The sequence below is a fragment of the Erpetoichthys calabaricus genome, chromosome 3 (genome assembly GCF_900747795.2).
Source record: "Erpetoichthys calabaricus chromosome 3, fErpCal1.3, whole genome shotgun sequence".
Lineage (NCBI taxonomy): Eukaryota > Metazoa > Chordata > Cladistia > Polypteriformes > Polypteridae > Erpetoichthys > Erpetoichthys calabaricus.
The window spans coordinates 244,941,645-244,958,821 of record NC_041396.2 but is presented as its reverse complement, the minus strand read 5'-3'; the positions used below and the strand labels follow the sequence as shown (position 1 = coordinate 244,958,821).

Here is a 17,177-nt window from a genome sequence, read left to right as displayed (position 1 = left end):
CCAGTAGAGATAGAAATCCCACACAAGTCCAGCATACATTATGCACTCTGTTTAAAGAAGATGTTTTTCTTTTTTGATGGCCAACAAGTACCTAGTTGTCTACAGTTAGAAGTATCACTAGCCTCTATGAACAAACATTTCCACTTTATGAACAAACATTTCCACTATGTTTTTGATTTAGTAGTTTATAATTGGGTATAACTAAAAACTTTATAGCATCTACTGTTTTGACATTGTTAATGTTTACAGATCTCCAAAGAAAAAGGAGAAAAATCCAAGCCATTACAGATTCACCAGGGATCCTGCATCAAACATTTCATAGCTCTCTAGTGAAATAATCTTTGTTTAGCCTGAAAGTGCAGAGGTTACAGCAGAAATCGTAAAATCCAGGACATTGTGACAGAAAAAAATGAATGTATTACAGCTTCTGGAAGAAATGACTATGTAAAGTTCTTTCTACAGTATAGAACTTATATGATGCATCTTTCACTGAAGGTTCTCCACCTCTTCTTAGATGTTATTGTTAATAATGGTCAGTAATTTTTCCTCTCAGCTACTGCCTCTAGAGATTTTTGATGACTCGACTCAGCAGTAGTAATGCTATTGGCTCAGCAGACTGATGCATACAGTAGATGTTTGCACCTGCTACAATAGACTGACAAAACATCTATCCAAGTGGACGTAGGCCTTGTTCAGGATTTAAGGCATCTTCTACTCTACAGCGATCCTAGTAGGTGACTGCACTAGGTCCAGCAGTGATCTAGTATCTGTTGACTAAGGGTTCAAGGAATAAAGTCTATGTGAAACTTCAGTGCCTTGCCAAAATATGAATGAATTCTAAATGTGTATGGCTAGAAATAACATAATGTTTTTTTTAATAATGTGTAGAACCCTCTGTCCAGGGTGGACAAGGAACAGAAACTGATATCAATTTAGAGATATCCTTCTCTGAACAAGCTGCCAGCTTCAAAGAGAGGTCAAAGAATAATAAGCTTCCAAGTGAAGAAGATACTCACATGCCTGTAAGTATACAGTATGTTTTCTTTAATGTGCACCATGAGATCTCCAAATAACTATTTCAAAGTTTTTATAACTGATCAAAAAAAGTAATTGTATGTGAATATTCTCAGATTATCCTTTCAATAAATACATGAGTCATTGGGAACAAGTCACAGAGAGTCTTACATTTTATACTTCTCAGTATTAAATATTTTAAAGTCACTGTAGAGAAGAAACATTTCATATTTTTCAAAACTAATACTTTAACCTACTTGGATATTAAGATTATGGAATTTATTCTGACAATGTAGGTATGGTGTATACAGTAACATATCCCAAAAATAAATAATTTAATTTCAATTACTTATACTTTATAAATTTGTTTAATGGTGCCACCTGCTGGAAAGCTGCAGCTTTGTGACTGACCTTCTCCATCATTTTTGTTTTAATCAGGTAAATAGTTCCTGTAGTTACTAGTACTATTTGGTACTACTGTGTTAAATCAAATTGTACAGAATATTTTGTATTTATTTTGTCTTCCTAAAGAATTTCAGATTATTGAAAGACAAGACGGGTACAACAAAGATTGGTGACCTCGCTCCCCAAGATATGAGGAAAGTTCACTCTTTGGCGCTCATTGAGCTGACAGCTCTTTTTGATGCATTTGGAGTTGATTTTAAATCTCACAAAACACTGAAAATTAAATATAAAGGTAATGTGGTTTGCTGTTTGTCTAGCTCAGAATTTAAACTACTTAGATGTTTTTAGGAACTTTAATTTATAACAGACATAGAATTTTTGCATAGAATCATATCACAAAAAATTGTATCATATGCACATATGTAAATTATTCATTAGACACTGTTTTTAGACAAACTTTTCCTTCTGGAAAATTAAAGTAATATTTGTAAAATTTATTTGCTATAATCTGGTACAATAGAGCACATGTAGGGTTGGTTCTTGCTTACACCTGATTCCAAAGGTACATGTTCTTGAGCCTGAGTTTTGGCTTTTTATACATTGTCATGGATGGCTGGGGCCCTTGCCTGGCCGGGACGCCTCTTCCTTGGAAGGACTTGGGGAGCAAGTGTGAACAGAGCATTACCTCCCCTGGAATACTAGATGGCAGCCCCCCTGGGTGGCAGAGGTGCCTCGGTCTCCTGCAGGGCTTCATGTGAGATGGAGTTGGATACAGTCCTGTTGGGATCCAAGGGAGCTGCCAGGGGACGCTGCAGTTGCTTCAGAGCACTTATGGGCAATTCTTTCACCATACCCGTAAGTGCTGTCAGAAGTATGTCATCAAGCACCTGAAGTATTTCTGGGTAAAATATAAAAGGAGGCAGTAGACAGTACTCTGGGAGCCTGGCTTGCAGAGGAGGAGTGGAGGAGAAAAGAAAATAAAAGAGGAGGAAAGTAGTGTGTAGTGCTTTGGACTGTGTTGTAACTGTTGGAAACGAGAAAGGTGTTTCCCATGAGGTGAAGAAGAAAAAAAAAAAATTGTGTGTTTATCAGTGTGCCTCTTGTGTCTGTCTGTGTCTGGTTGGCTGGCTGCCATGCCCCTATAGTTGTCACAACATACATCGTAATTAAAAACAATATCACATTGAATGTTACATTTTATTTATTTTGTGTTTTTTTTTATTTTCTTGTTTGTTAAAAGAGACCAATTACTTGTTACTTTATTTATATATTCAGCATGTAGTAAACTTTAATTAAATAAACAACTGGTTATTTACCAGCTTTGTAGAGATTTAGGTAATATAACCATGCATTTTATCAACATATTTACTCCAAGTTAGGGTCACATTAAGTCAGAGCTGCAGGAGTCTTATTAATGCATTTTAAACGGCTACAGCACTATAGTTTTAGCCCAATATTCCGCTTTTTGTGTACAGAAGCTGTTGTCTGCAGTCAGAAATATACATCCACCATACATACTATATATGTCTCTGAAAGTGAGGCCATTAGATTAAGTCCACAGATCACAGTGATAAACTGGTCACTCATTCTTATTGACTGTTTACACGCACACACACGCTGTTCTCAGCCTGTCATTAGAGCTGGCAAGCAGTCAGTGGCCAGTTATTATTAAGTCCATGTCCTGAGGTGTCCTGAGGTAATAAAGGTTCATTCTGTTTGGGAGGATATTTAAGTCTCTCTGAATATTGTAAGTTAGTGGGAGCCAGGTTTGTGACTATGAGTTTGTCAGGAGCAAAAGACTTTTTTTAGTATTTTATGCTTACTGTGACACAGTCACATATGTAACAAGAATGTATCATCACCCCAAAACATATACAAAATGATAGACATCTGGTAAGAAAAAAACAGTTAATGAAAAAGTTATGGAGGGTAGCATAAATTGGGGAGAATAACAAACAAGCTACAGTTTGTCCACTAATAACAGTGATAAAATAACACAGCATTGTACTTTGTCCTTTTGTTTTTGTATATGACAATGTGTATTTTAAATCATCTCGCCTGGACTAATGAACCAGTTTCTAGTCTACTTAATGTGTGTCAGAAAGCTAACAACATCGTGAAATGGTATCAAAAATTTAGCAGTGAATTTAGTTTAAAGCAGTGACTTCTACAGTCATCAGATTTCAGTGTAGTGGATAATCTTTAGGTCATAATACTAAAAATGTTTTTATTAACCTCCAGCACTTCACTCCCAGATAATCAAGGGATGAGCTGGGAGAACTTTGTGCACAGTCTGCGGCGGTGGGGGGATGGAATAGCAGGCTGCTTGCTGCTTGTCTTTATCGGCACATTTACAGGACAAAAGACGCTGACGGAGAGGTGCGATTTAAGGTGGGCCGGATCTACAAGTTTTTTCGTAGGCTCTGGTAATTCTAGTGTTAAACAGTGAATTGCGGGTTGCTTCATTTTGGGTTGTGCAGAGTCGAGATTCGGTTATGTTTAGTGGTAATTGGTCGTGTATGGTTTGCAGAGTGTCTTGTGATGGGTCACTGGTCAGTTTAAGCAATTGGCATTGCCTCGTTATGACCTGCGGTGATGGATGTCTAAGGGGGACCAACCCCCCATTGCCGGGAAAACTGTAGGTGACAATTCTCCTGGGTGAACTGTCCACCCCATCCCACTCCCAAGGTAGGATGACTGTGGGCAGGGATTCTGTGTCTCAAAGACACTAAGAGTGCAAATTTGGGTCACGAGAGGAAAAAAAAAAGTTTAAGAAACAATGCTGTAAAGTCTGTATTTAATTGGAAACTGGAGAGTACAGTAGTAGTCTTTAACCTTTTATCATCCTTAGTGTTCCAGTACCCCTGGGTTCAGTGTAGCTCTTAAAGGTTTTGATATCCTTGGCTGATGTTTTATAGTCTGGTTTTGGTGCTTTTGGCTAAAATATACAGTACAGTGGTGTACAAATCAACACTGCTTACTGCTAATTTCAGGTGAAGAGAATCTGGGGTCTTCAACCTCAAACCTATTTGATCTCCCTTTTTTTCCCAAGTCCTAGCAAGTACCTATACCTATCCATTTCCACACTGCTGCCAGGCAGTCCTTTAGACAATTTAAAAGTTCTCTTGCAAAATCATTTAAAATTATATTTATCAAAAGTGCATTTTAAGTGGGATTATAAAACTGTGTTTATGTATGTAATCTTTATATATGTCATTTGCATGCTTTTCCGAAAATTATTTTTGCTGTTTCCTCATATTTTCCAAAAAGAAACTGTGATAATAAACTTAGACAAATACAACTACACAAAATAAAACTATCTAAATAGTTTAAATAAAGGACTGGTTAAGAGCAAAAAAAAAAAAAAAAAAACTGGACAGAAAAAAAAGTAAAAGAATGTTTATCAAAATTCATTACTGCTGGTCAATCATAGATTCCATCATATACATTTTCTGGAATCATTTTTTTTCTCAATTTGTAATAATATACAGTGAATTAAAAGGTGTTTTCTTCTTACTGACATAATTGAAAAGATTTCTAATATTTACTAACACTACATTTAAAAATGCCCAGAACAGTTTTTGATGCTGGTATTAAGCATACCTGTATTATATCCAAACAATTAACACGTAAAAATGTCCTCAATTGTCCAGCAACTCCATATACAGTATTAGTCTGTGTTTATTCTCCTGCATTTAGCAACTGATTATTGATAAAAAAAAATAATAATCTGCTCTGTTGTGCAATACTAGTTCAAAATTGTATGAGAGTACTGCTGGTTAAGGAATTCCAGATAGCCTATTTTTATAATGTATCTATACAGCAAACCTAATTTGATAAGTGAAAAAAGCAAGTTGTGTCATAGGAAAAGCCCTGTTTCTTTTTTCCTGTGTGTGTAAAAGTAATGCAATTCAAACAAAAAGTTAAGACATTCTATAATTAATCCATAACGGAATGGAATAGTCAGTCTCAAATAATATATATGGGTGTACTGTTGCAGTGCTTAAATTAATGCTTTATCCTTTTTTAGTTTGCATCTTGTAATCATGTGTACTATAATGAAAGAAATTGTTTAGCATTGGTCAAGCTGCATAGTCACATTCAAAGTTACTTGAAAGTTTATAGTAATTTATTAATAATATAATATTTTTGAATAGGAGACATTTAAAAAAACAATTTTTGGAATGTACATAAGGGTTACCAAAAAGGAAAAAATATATTGGTACATATATGTATACATTTTTAATTTGATATATATTTTTTTCCTCTTTTCTCTGCAGAATCGGGACTTTTTGGAGTTCCTCTTACCATTTTACTGGAACATGACCAGAAGAAGGTACCAGGTACTAAAGTGCCACTTATATTACAAAAAGTAAGTTTGGTAATTCATATGCCAGCAGTTTAACTTCATAAGTAATTTAGTTAAGCAAGTAATTAATTAAACTATAAGATGTAATGTTCATAATATACAGTATAAATTAACAGTGATGTATTTTTTTTAATCTTGAAAAAATAAATTACATTAAAGCAAACTGATACTTATTGAACTGTAAACATTAAACATTCTGTAGAACAGTGGTATTCAACTCCAGTCCTGGAAGTTCTCCATAGGTGCAGGTTTTCATTCCAAGCAGTTGTCTAATTAGAAACCAGGCCTAGCAGATAATAAAACTTGGTATTTAAATGTATGGCTCGTTAGTGGTTTCATTCTTCCAAGACAAATCATTTATCATATTGTCGATTTTTTTTTTCTCTCTAAGATCATCATTCTTATGTTTTGTGGAATAGATTTGTACCTCTTGGTCCTTTCCTTCTCTCTCATCCATTTCAAAACATTGCTTTATACATTATGTATTATTGACAATTCATGATACATATACAAAGGTTTAAATGGAAGCTCGTTAGCTAGAGAGCTGGTGGATCCATTGTCATTTGCACCTTGTTATTAACTGATGGTTGGTTAAGAAAACATGCAGCAATTGAAACCTTAATACAGCAGTTTAAAACTTAAGATATTTAATTAAGGGTTCTGAGTCATACCAAATGAGTTACAGTAACTCAAAGTAAGCCCAAATAAACATACTGTTTTATTAGTAAATAAATGGATTCAAAGTTAAAATTTGGTTATAGCAAATACTGCAGCCCCTGTGACCCTCCAGGACTGTCAAACCCCTGCTGTAGAATCATTAGTGAAAGTGAAGTTCTGTGTACAGCACACCCCCCAAATTTCACAGGGGTTACATTCCTAGAAAAACTGCGAATTTTGGATGTTGTTAAAAAAAATCCTATTTTTATAGTTTAAACCCTAAATATGCCCCCAAAACACGTTAATTTAATTTCAAACTCGGCTTAATACATTACCTAAAAAAAGAATGTAAAGGTAAACCTGTATACTGCATAGTACTGTACTGCTATGTCTCCCGCAGTACCAGAATGTAAAATACCGATGTTACCGCTATATGTACTGTAATTCATGCAAGAGCGTTTTCATTGCCAGAAGCCTTAGAAGGTGCAGGGCGTTTCGATGACATCTTGGGGCTTTAAGCCTTAAACTGCCACATACTTGGGGGTTAATGCATCCCTGGACGCCCAGTACTTTTTTGCTGCACTTTAAGTAAACGTCACAATTTACAAAGAAAAAATGACATTTTAATGGAACACATTTTTTTCATGCAAAGAGTATGCCAATGAACTGTAAAAACTATTTTAAAAAACTACTGGAACAATATGTACAAGGTGTAACTGATGCCGCACGGATGAAATCACTGAGCCAACTGTGCTTGAAGTGGCTGCACGCAAGCACACAGAGGTAAACGCTGATGCTGGCAGGCTAGTCTAGTGCAGCAGCTCAATCCCAGGGACAGTGAGGCTGAAGTGTTACAGGATGTCACGCTTGGGTCACAGAATTTCACAGAAACACAGGAGATTGTAGAGACAGGAACTTTATTCAAACACTTCAAACAGACATGTCTCTTTCAGAAGTAAAACAAGCTCAGTATGCAGTTAGTTCTCATTTAAAAGAATAGGCAAACATCATAGGGGAGCACAACGGGAGTGGGACACCCATCAGGATCAGAGGATGCCTGGGAGAGGAGAGAGAAACAAAGCAATCAGCCAAAAAGGACAGGTGCTGTTCACGCTTCACGTGAGAAGGATATCATGCGACAGAGCAGCCGCAAGTAAGCCAAGCAAGTAAGGGAGCAATGTGAAGGTAGTCTATCAGTGTTTTTAAAGAGGGTTTTTTTGAGGAGCGTCCGTGCCTTCAAGGGGTGCGTTCAGCCCCCCTACTCACAAGGGGCTGGCAGTGGTTAATGAGCTGGCTGCTCAACGAATGTACGGCACTGACTGATCAGCTCGTGTGTGCCCGCAAATGGCACTGGGAAACGACTATAGCCGGTTGTGGCGGTTTAAGGATTCAGAGGAACAAAATGGAAAACACAAGAACACTCAGCTGGAGATGCATCACAGTCAATCAGCAGCAAGCAGCAGAAATGAATAACGCTGTAGCGGTCCGGTGCTGCTAAGATTCATACCGTCGAGAAGACTGTGATTTATTTTTATGGTGGAGATTCCAGAGACCCCACCCAGCCTTGGCCCGACCCGCACACACTCAAAAACGGACACTAAAAACAAAGCATACCGGTAATCAAACAGCAAATAAAGAATGTAATGAAAACAAATGAAAACAACGATACCACCCCTGTTCCCCTTTATGGCGATTATACATTAAATACAGCAAAGTACAAAGAAAACACACACAGTAAATCATGAAAAACAGCAATGGATGAAATGTAATGATGAAAATAGATAGTCCAGAGAATCCGCACGTTGAATGGGAATGTAAAGATAGGCCTACCGCTAGTTCCTGAAATGGTGAAGACAGGTGGACGGGTTCAGGAGCGCTCCTTTCTTTGCAGGATGGCCAATCACGAAACGATCCAGGACAAAACGAATAAGTACAAGTAACCCAACAGAAGGCAGACAGACAGGCTTGAACTTGAAACTTGAAACACAAATTACAAAAATTTTTTTTTGCTTTTGGTCACCGGCCCCCTTTTTAAAAGCCGCGCTGACATCCTTTGACTCCAACAGCCCCAGCAAGCTTAGCAGAAGACCAATCGGAGCCACTGCAGGGACTGCTGGAAGTTGCAGTTTCAAATTCTATTGGATACTTTCACCATCCCAAGCTGCGTTTTCCTCTACAGTTGCTTCCTGTTCTCTCTGCAGTACAGTATTGCCACGAAAAAAGCCATGAAAATTGCGGAGGGTATTTGCGGTTTCTGCTAATAATTATTAGATAGGTTCTAAGGAAAAATCTACAAATGACTGAGGCCGCAAACTCTGAACTGCGACTTCACGGGGGTCTACTGTTGTTCTTATGCTGTAAAAACCTTCTAAATTATACTAGAAGGTCATTTTAATATTTATGAGGATACCTTAAACTAAAATGGTACATTTAAAACTCTTTAACTTTTCTTTAAATTTTAGCAAAAACTTTCATAAACAAATTTGTGCGAGTGTTCATTTATAATAACTCAGTATAAGGGTTTGTTGAGCATATTTGAGGGTTTTTAAGGATTGGAGTGGATGTCTTCTGTTCTGGTTTTCGTATTCATTGCTTTCTCATTTGCACCCTCTTTGTTTACAGTAAATACACAGGAAAATACCTTTTGATGGATGCCATTTATAAAAAGTGGGTAAACAGTTAATTATCTAAGCCCAAGTAAGTATCTAATACTTTATTTTGTTTAATTTTTTAGCTCTTGTCTCATATAGAAGCTGAAGGTTTGGATACAGAAGGCCTTCTGCGTATTCCAGGAGCTGCAATACGAGTGAAGGTAATTTTAAATGTCACTTCTTGTTTTTAGAATTTTCTTTTAGTGCCATATTTAATGACTAAATTAAAAGTCTCAAGTCATATTAGTAGAGGTGTCATTATTAGTCTCTTCAGGTAAAGGTTTACATTGCTTATGAACTGTGAATGTAATAATTCACCATAAAGATGTATACAGCAGGGAAAGGCATATTCCTCCAAAACTGTAGAAAATATTTTACAATATTAGTGTTTTTTTGACAATTTCATGTGCCAACTGCCACACAAACATCAAATTTGGTTTATAAAGTATTATTTGCTGCTAGCAGGAACAAGGATTGCAACCTTCACCAGACCATTTTAAGTATGATTCAAGGTGGGAGAAACGTATAGTTTTATATGTATTTTTTGTTGTTGGACATACAGTAACTGTAGTACTGTAATTTAAAAAAATTAGCCATCTGTTGTGAAAAATCAGAACATTGTCTGGTTAAAATTAAACTCACTTGAAATGTTAGACACGATGTTAGAAAAGGCAAGAATTCAAGGCACAGTGTTCATATGGTTTAAGTACAATAAATAATGGATGAGATATGAAATTTAGAAGACATGCAGTCATGTGAAAAACTAAGTATACTCCATGGAAATTGTTGACCTGCTCAACATATTTGAACAAGCAAACATTAGATCTTATGCAAACACTGCCTACAGATAAATGTGAGATATACTGTACTTTTAAAAAATGACACAAAAAATAGGCATGTTGTATTTATTCTCATAATCTAAATTAACAAGAATGCGTAAGGCCTAAAGAGATCTCTAAAGCCCTCAGAAGGAAGGTTGTGGATGCCTGCGCTTTCAGCAGGGGATTTTAAAAGATTACAAAATGATTTAAAATCAATTATTTCACTGTAAAGAAATAATTTGCAAGAAATGGCTTAAAAAGAAGAGTCATGAACTGCTACATTGAAATTTGTTGTGGTGGATCTGAAGCAGGTAGTACAGTAAATAAAGGACTTTTGCATGGAGAAGTGGGGAAATATTTAACTAGTCAATGTCACAGACTGGTGGGCAATTATACACATGCAAAAAAGTAATTTCTGCTAAAGGGGGCAATCCCAGTTCTGATACAAGGGATGTACTTACTTTTTCCCCACTTGACCATTACATGCATCAATATTTTTGTTGAGGAGATGGAAGTGGAAAATTTTTCCATGTGTCTTTATTTGGCTATATCACTTTTATTTGTAGCCACTTTTGGCGTGAAGATCTACTATTTGCCTGTTTATATATGTTGAAAAAGTCAACAGTCTCTGTGGGGTGTACTTACTTTTTCATTTGACTGACATTGACTGCTAGGCTGAGTGTTGTTTTTTTTTTTTTCTTTTTTCGTTGTTAGGAATGTTTAGATCTAATATTTATTTAAAAAGATAAATACTTTTCAAAATATTGTCAGGCTGGGTAAATTAGTAAAATCCTAACAGATTAATAAAGAGATATATTTTGAATGTACATACAATAAGTGCAATGTAAAATAAATAGAGTAAAACTGAACTCCTACTGAGATCCCCTTTGGATGGTTTGAGGTTGGGTTAGGTTGGCATTAGAAAGGGTTTCCAATGGAAGGGACATAGAAGTCCTAGTAAATCGTCTACTGAAGTGATTAAAGGGGTTCATAGTATATTAGATTTTAGTCTTGTATGCAGGCATCTTTTAAGGAACCACACTTGAGCTGTACCTGCAACCTACCTCCACACCAGAATCATAGCCTATAAGTAATTTTTGATTGATTCTACAACTCAAACTGACCTTCTGCTTCAAGACCTGTGACCTGATCTGAACCCGCATTCATTTATCATTAAGAACGATCACAGAGAACCAAGTATAAGAAACATCATTTGTACTTAATAAAGAAATAGTTGTTATACCATACAGTACACCTGGTTCTGTAAAATGACCTCATAATCCTTGGCTGTTACATTACAGACCAAATAACTCCCACAAGATGGATTCTAGACCAGGTTTAACGGGTGTTGCCCCCTTCAAATGTACTGTAAATCCATCCAGAGGTTGAAAGATGACTCATCAGACTTTATTAATTTTGTCTGTTGCTCAGGGTCCAGGTGTTTTGCTCCTTACAACATGATATGGAGCTTTGTACTTCGATACAAATTCCTGCCATAAAAAATACATGTCATGAGCTTCACAAATCTCCAATTTGTTACTTGTTAGACAAAGTCAAAGTGCTTCTGATTCAGTTCTGTGTTAACTTTTGAGGTCTTACTTTAGTAGAATTTATCAGCTATCCTGTGAAGAGTCTGTTAATTCCTGTTGGTGACCTTCAGCTTGCAACTACTGTAATGTTTCTATTTGCTGATGTAGTTTGTCTATTTTTAGCATATGGCATCATTATTTTTGTGACTGTTTCTCTTAAGAAATTAAATAATTTTGTGTTTTTTTATGTTTGATGTACCTGCAATTCATGCTCAGACTATTTAGTCTCTTTAGAACAAGGGGGCTCCGCCCCCTGCTCGCTTCGCTCGCCTACCCCCGAGGTTGGGTAACCTGAAATACATTGATGAATGTCTGAGATATATTGAATTGTAAAGGTGTAGATGACGAACAAAGGAAGTAAAGAACCCATAGCATGGCACATTAGAAGGATCTATTGGAATACTTCTTTATACACAACATTTGTAGTATAATCGTTGATACAGTGCGTCATCTGGATCTAACACGTAGATCTGTGCATATTTGCGTTCATGATTTGGGTCAGGGTGCACTGTTCCAATCCGATGTAATATTTGTCTACATACACGAAAGCAGTATGGGCCATTGCCAGCTGGTGGCCTGATATTTACCCCGGTAGATGTAAAAGCAAATGAACTATTGTAGGATCTAATGCAGTCCATAATGTTTTTACTTTAGGATACATTGTTAGTTAGAAACATCCGTAGATATTAAGGATATTCATCTAAAGGAGGCAGTCTAACCTGACCCCTTTGACAACAACGTGTAAACTCATTAGTTGTATTGCCAGTTGTTTCTTCAGGGAAGTTAAGTGAATGACAATGATAGCAAATGATATTCATTAATCCTAATGAATGTTCATTAATAGTGGACGCACTTAAAACCAAAAAGCCGTCTCGTTCCTTTAGCTGTTGTGGGACCACAGATTCTCATAGCATATGGTCCATTATTGTGTAAATCCACGTTTTGTCCATTGATTGATGTGAATGCGAAAAGACTTTGTTGTCTACTCTTTTTTTCAGACCTCAATTTGGCCTGGTATTTTTTCAATTACACCTGGTTCTGATGATTAAGCACCTTTTGTTTGCGGTAATGCAATCGTTTCTATCTTTTCTTTGATACTGTAGTGACTGACATGACAAAGTGTCACAAAAGTTTTACCTGAACAATCGCTGACTTCCTAACCCCAAACACAACTTTCTAGCACCCTCTCCAACGCCCCCCCCCCTATTATCGCATGAAATCAGTACCACGCTATCAGTCCTCCGTGCTGTACTCCGCCTTCCCTCAATCGGACCTAACAGTCACTTAAAACCAAAAAGCCCTCAACCTGGGTGGGACGCTACAATACTTTTGAATTTTACTGCTTCCATATTCTGTATCTTTGTCTGCATGTGTATCGCGCCATCGTTTGTTTGAGCCTTTCGAATTCCACTGTTTTCATAATCTCTTATCTGCCTTTTTTTCTCTACAATGCCTTTGGGTCTCTATTCTCCGTATTGTCCTTATACGCTTTCTATGCGCTGAGAGCACATGATTTGTGTGTACTATGTGCTTTTACACGATTGATTTTTTTTTTTGATCGGTGTGCTCTTATATATTCCGTACTATCTTTGTGGACCTTTGCGGACCCCATAGTGTCTTAACCCGTGCCTGCTCGGCTTCCGCAGTTTCTGACGCTTGTTGTAGGCGCCTGCGTTCATTGATCTTATCCAGGTGGGCTTGTGTATGTATCGTTGAGCTGTATTGTGTTTGGATTTGGTGTAAAGCGTTCAGCGGTTTGTACAATCCCAAGCAGCACATTATTCCTAACCTCACTCCGCAGTAGTGCCACTCACAATATGGCGGTTCTTTTATTTACTATCACTCACAATATGGCGGTTCTTTTATTTGCTATTTCCGTTAGTTGAGCTGTACGTGCCTGCGCAGTACGTCTCATGGTCCCATCGCCATGTACCTGTTTCCATGCCATCCGGTTTACCATTCTCGGTTAGTAATATGGATTGCTTTATGTTGCTTTGAAAACTAATTTATGTATGTGCTTCCAAACATCTTTTAAAGCTGACACATACTGGTAATTAGTAATCATCCTAATATGATTCACCTTTAAAGCTGAAATTTTGATTGTGATTTAGTTACTTTAAAATTAAACTTAGTTCTCAAGTGGATCTTACCATTATTTTGTTCACACCCTGTACTTGTCCACAGTGGATGGGTAATGTATCATGATGGAAAATATTGTTATACTCTACTGTATCATATTTTTTTCCCTTCATCAATAATTCCAGGGCTTTATTGCTTGAGATATCACGAATGATGAAGAAGATGAACCATAGTAAAATAACTATAATTTAAACGCCTGTTATTATATTTTAAACAGTGTAGACTAAATGCATGCTGTTACTTTGAAACAAATTATTCACATGAGAATGGGGGCACCTGTGACAGCTGCTAAAATTAAATTTTTGAAAATATTTATTAAATGCATAGACCTTCAGCTGCAGGATGCATTTTTAAGTATTGCATTTATAAAGTATTTATAGCTTAATTTCAAATGCAGCTTTCTATTTAACTCTATCTGAAAGAACTGCTATTTTTTCTTCCAAACGTTTTCTTACATTCTTATGTTAATGGGCCTCAATAAAACTAAATTTTTTTTTTTGAAATACTGCCATTATAAACTATGACATGAACTTTACAACATTAAGAAGCAGCACCAAGCATTTGAAAATTAAATAGATACCTGAACTATACCACATGATTTAGATTGATAACTTTATTTGTCACCAAGGTGAAACTGAAACTTTGTAGTGGCACAAAAGAGGAAGGACAAAATATGTAAACAGTATACAAATGACAACCCCCAAACACACACAAGTACTTTCTGTTTGGATGCTGGAGAGGTCCTGTTGTAGGTGGCAGTAAGATGGTCATACTTGTTCAGATGTACATCTGAAGGCCTTGACATTTGAATACAGCATTTCCAGCTTGTTGTATCCATAATAGGAACATGCCATTAGAAATATGTTCAGAGTGACTCACCTTTACAGTCTTGATATCAGAGTGAATCATTTGTAAGTATTATTAGAGTTGTTGTCTTATAGTCAAACATTAAGTTTACATTTTCAAAACAGCTGTACCTTAAGAGCACTATTTTTTTTCAGTTAATGAATATGTCTGATCTGTATGTTTTGTTAGTTAGTGGTCAAATTTAAAACCAAATTACACTATTAAAGTGTAAAATAGTGATTTCCTACCTGACCTTGTATTTTTTTTAATGGGGCCATTGTTTACAAAGTGCTGTTGGTTTTGCATTTATGCAGCGACTATATATAAACCTGCTCTTACCCTTCCTAGGTGAAGTACTGAAGTTAAAATAAATTGTATTACTAACACTGAGAAATTTTTCTGTCTATCCAATATTAAATTCACTTAGTCCAATTCATGGGGGGAAGTGGCTATTCTAACAATATTGGGTGCAAGGCAAGAGCCAGTTTTTAAGAGATATGACTTTGTATAGTCATGCACACACCTCCGCATACTCCAATTTAAAATCACCAGTTAACCTGAACTGCATGTTTTTAAGACGAGGATGGACAGTCTGAGCACCTGAAGAAAATTCCATATAAACTTAGGGAAAATATGAAAAATCTCATAGTAATCAGGCAAAAGATTGAAGCCATGACTCTGCATCTTTAAGGCAGCAGTATTAACTACTGTGCCACAGTCTTACTTAAAAATGAGTGATATTACAGTGTTTTCTTCAGAAATATTTACCAGCCGGGTGGCATGAAAAAGTAGCCAGGTGGGGTGGGATGTGGAAATTTGGTGGTGGGGAAAAATTTAATAATAATAATAAATTTTATTTGTATTGCACTTTATATTTTAGCAATGTCAAAGTGCTACAGAGTCAAAATAAAAAAAAAAAAAAATCTATAAAATACTTTAACAGAAAGATAAGTTTTTAGGTTTCGTTTAAAAGCATCAGTCGACTGTGGGGCTCTCAGGTAATCAGGGAGGGCGTTCCACAGCCTCGGCGCCACAGATGAAAAAGCCCTATCACCCATGCTGCTGAGCTTAGTTCTGGGGACTTGGAGGGTGTTAGTGTGTACAGAGCGGAGGGTATGTGAGGAGGTATGAGGGGTGAGAAGTTCCTGTAAGTAAAGGGGGGCATGTCCATAAATGCACTGATGGGTGAGGAGGGAGACCTTGTACTCTATTCTGAGTAGGACAGGAAGCCAGTGAAGGGTTTTCAGGATGGGGGTGATGTGATCATGCTTTCGCACCCCCATCAGGATCCTGGCAGCATTGTTCTGAATATACTGAAGTCTCTGGATACTCTTGCCAGGAATCCCGATGAGGAGCGCATTACAGTAATCAAGCCTGGAGGAGACAAAGGCATGGACGAGCTTCTCTGTGTCTACCAGGGTGAGTGTTGGGCGGAATTTGGCGATGTTCTTGAGGTGATAGAAAGATGACTTACAGAGGTGTTTGATGTGGGTGTCAAAGGTGAGTTGTGAGTCCATTTTAACACCCAAATTGGCAACAGATGTGGAAAGGGGAATGTTTTGACCAGAAAAAGTGATACTGGTGATGGTAAAAGCGCGGAGATGGTGTGGTGTGCCAACTAAGATGGCATCTGTTTTGGATCTGTTCAATTCCAAGGGGGGGGGGGGGGGGGGGGCACAAAGATGGTGAAAAATGTGCACTATTTTTATTAGTTAATTATTATTATTTTCCAATGCTCAATATGACTTCCTCTTTTAAGGTTTGACACTTGTGTCGGAATATTTTTATTAAATTTAAGAAGTATCCAACTCAGGATCCTGCGACCCTAACAGAAATTTTAAATAACAATTGTTATGACATAAACCAAGAGGCACAAGTAGTTTTGCTGTTGGGAAGAAAAGTGAAAACAATGAAAAACGTATGGGAAACCTAATGAAGAAAAATTAAAAAATATTCCTCAAAGCCAACTTGCATATGCAGATGGTGTTTTCAGTTAAATATTTCTTCTTCTTTTCTTCCTAGAGGCCCAGTTGTCTGCAGCTTTCCCATAATCAAAGTCCCCAGGATCTGGGCCCTCCAAGGAGATCAGCATGAGATTATTTAGCGTGCTTTGATTCATGCGATTTCTCAAACATGTTTTGATTCTTTTAAGGGCGGAAAACCCCCTTTCACATTCAGCTGTGCTCACTGGGATCACTAGCCCAATATGAGCTAGTTTGGCTAAATTTGGAAACAACTCTTTGAGCTCTGATGTCGTTGCCATTTTTAGTAAAATCTGTTTTGGACTGAAGTCTTTGTATGATTAACTTCTGATAATTTTTGACGCAACTGTCCATTCTTGTCTGCTACTTTCATATTTTAAAATTGGAGGGCTACCATTTTTGGAGTAATGATCGAAAAGAATTTCAGCAGACTCACTTGAATCGTGAGTTTCAGCATTGAAAACTTTTGAAAAGCTGGAAATAATTGGCATGTCAAGGAATCTTACATCTAGGTGCTTGACAACTGTCTCTAGTTATCTATACTAATTAATAAAAGGCAAAGCCCTCACTGACTCACTGACTGACTGACTCACTCATCACTAATTGTCCAACTTCCCGTGTAGGTGGAAGGCTAAAATTTGGCAGGCTGATTCCTTACAGCTTACTTACAAAAGTTAGGCAGGTTTCATTTCGAAATTCAACGC

The 17,177-nt window shown here is 37.0% G+C and overlaps 1 protein-coding gene across 2 annotated transcripts in view; it reads left to right on the top strand.

Annotated features, from left to right (window-relative positions):
• Window positions 1–17,177, top strand: part of arhgap18 (Rho GTPase activating protein 18) — a 152,251-nt gene that overhangs the window by 67,224 nt on the left and 67,850 nt on the right. For both annotated transcript variants that reach the window (XM_028797930.2, XM_028797929.2), the window contains exons 5-8: window positions 889–1,022; window positions 1,546–1,711; window positions 5,700–5,791; window positions 9,180–9,257. In XM_028797930.2, the coding sequence (XP_028653763.1) occupies window positions 889–1,022; window positions 1,546–1,711; window positions 5,700–5,791; window positions 9,180–9,257 (470 nt within the window). The remainder of the gene's footprint in view (window positions 1–888; window positions 1,023–1,545; window positions 1,712–5,699; window positions 5,792–9,179; window positions 9,258–17,177) is intronic.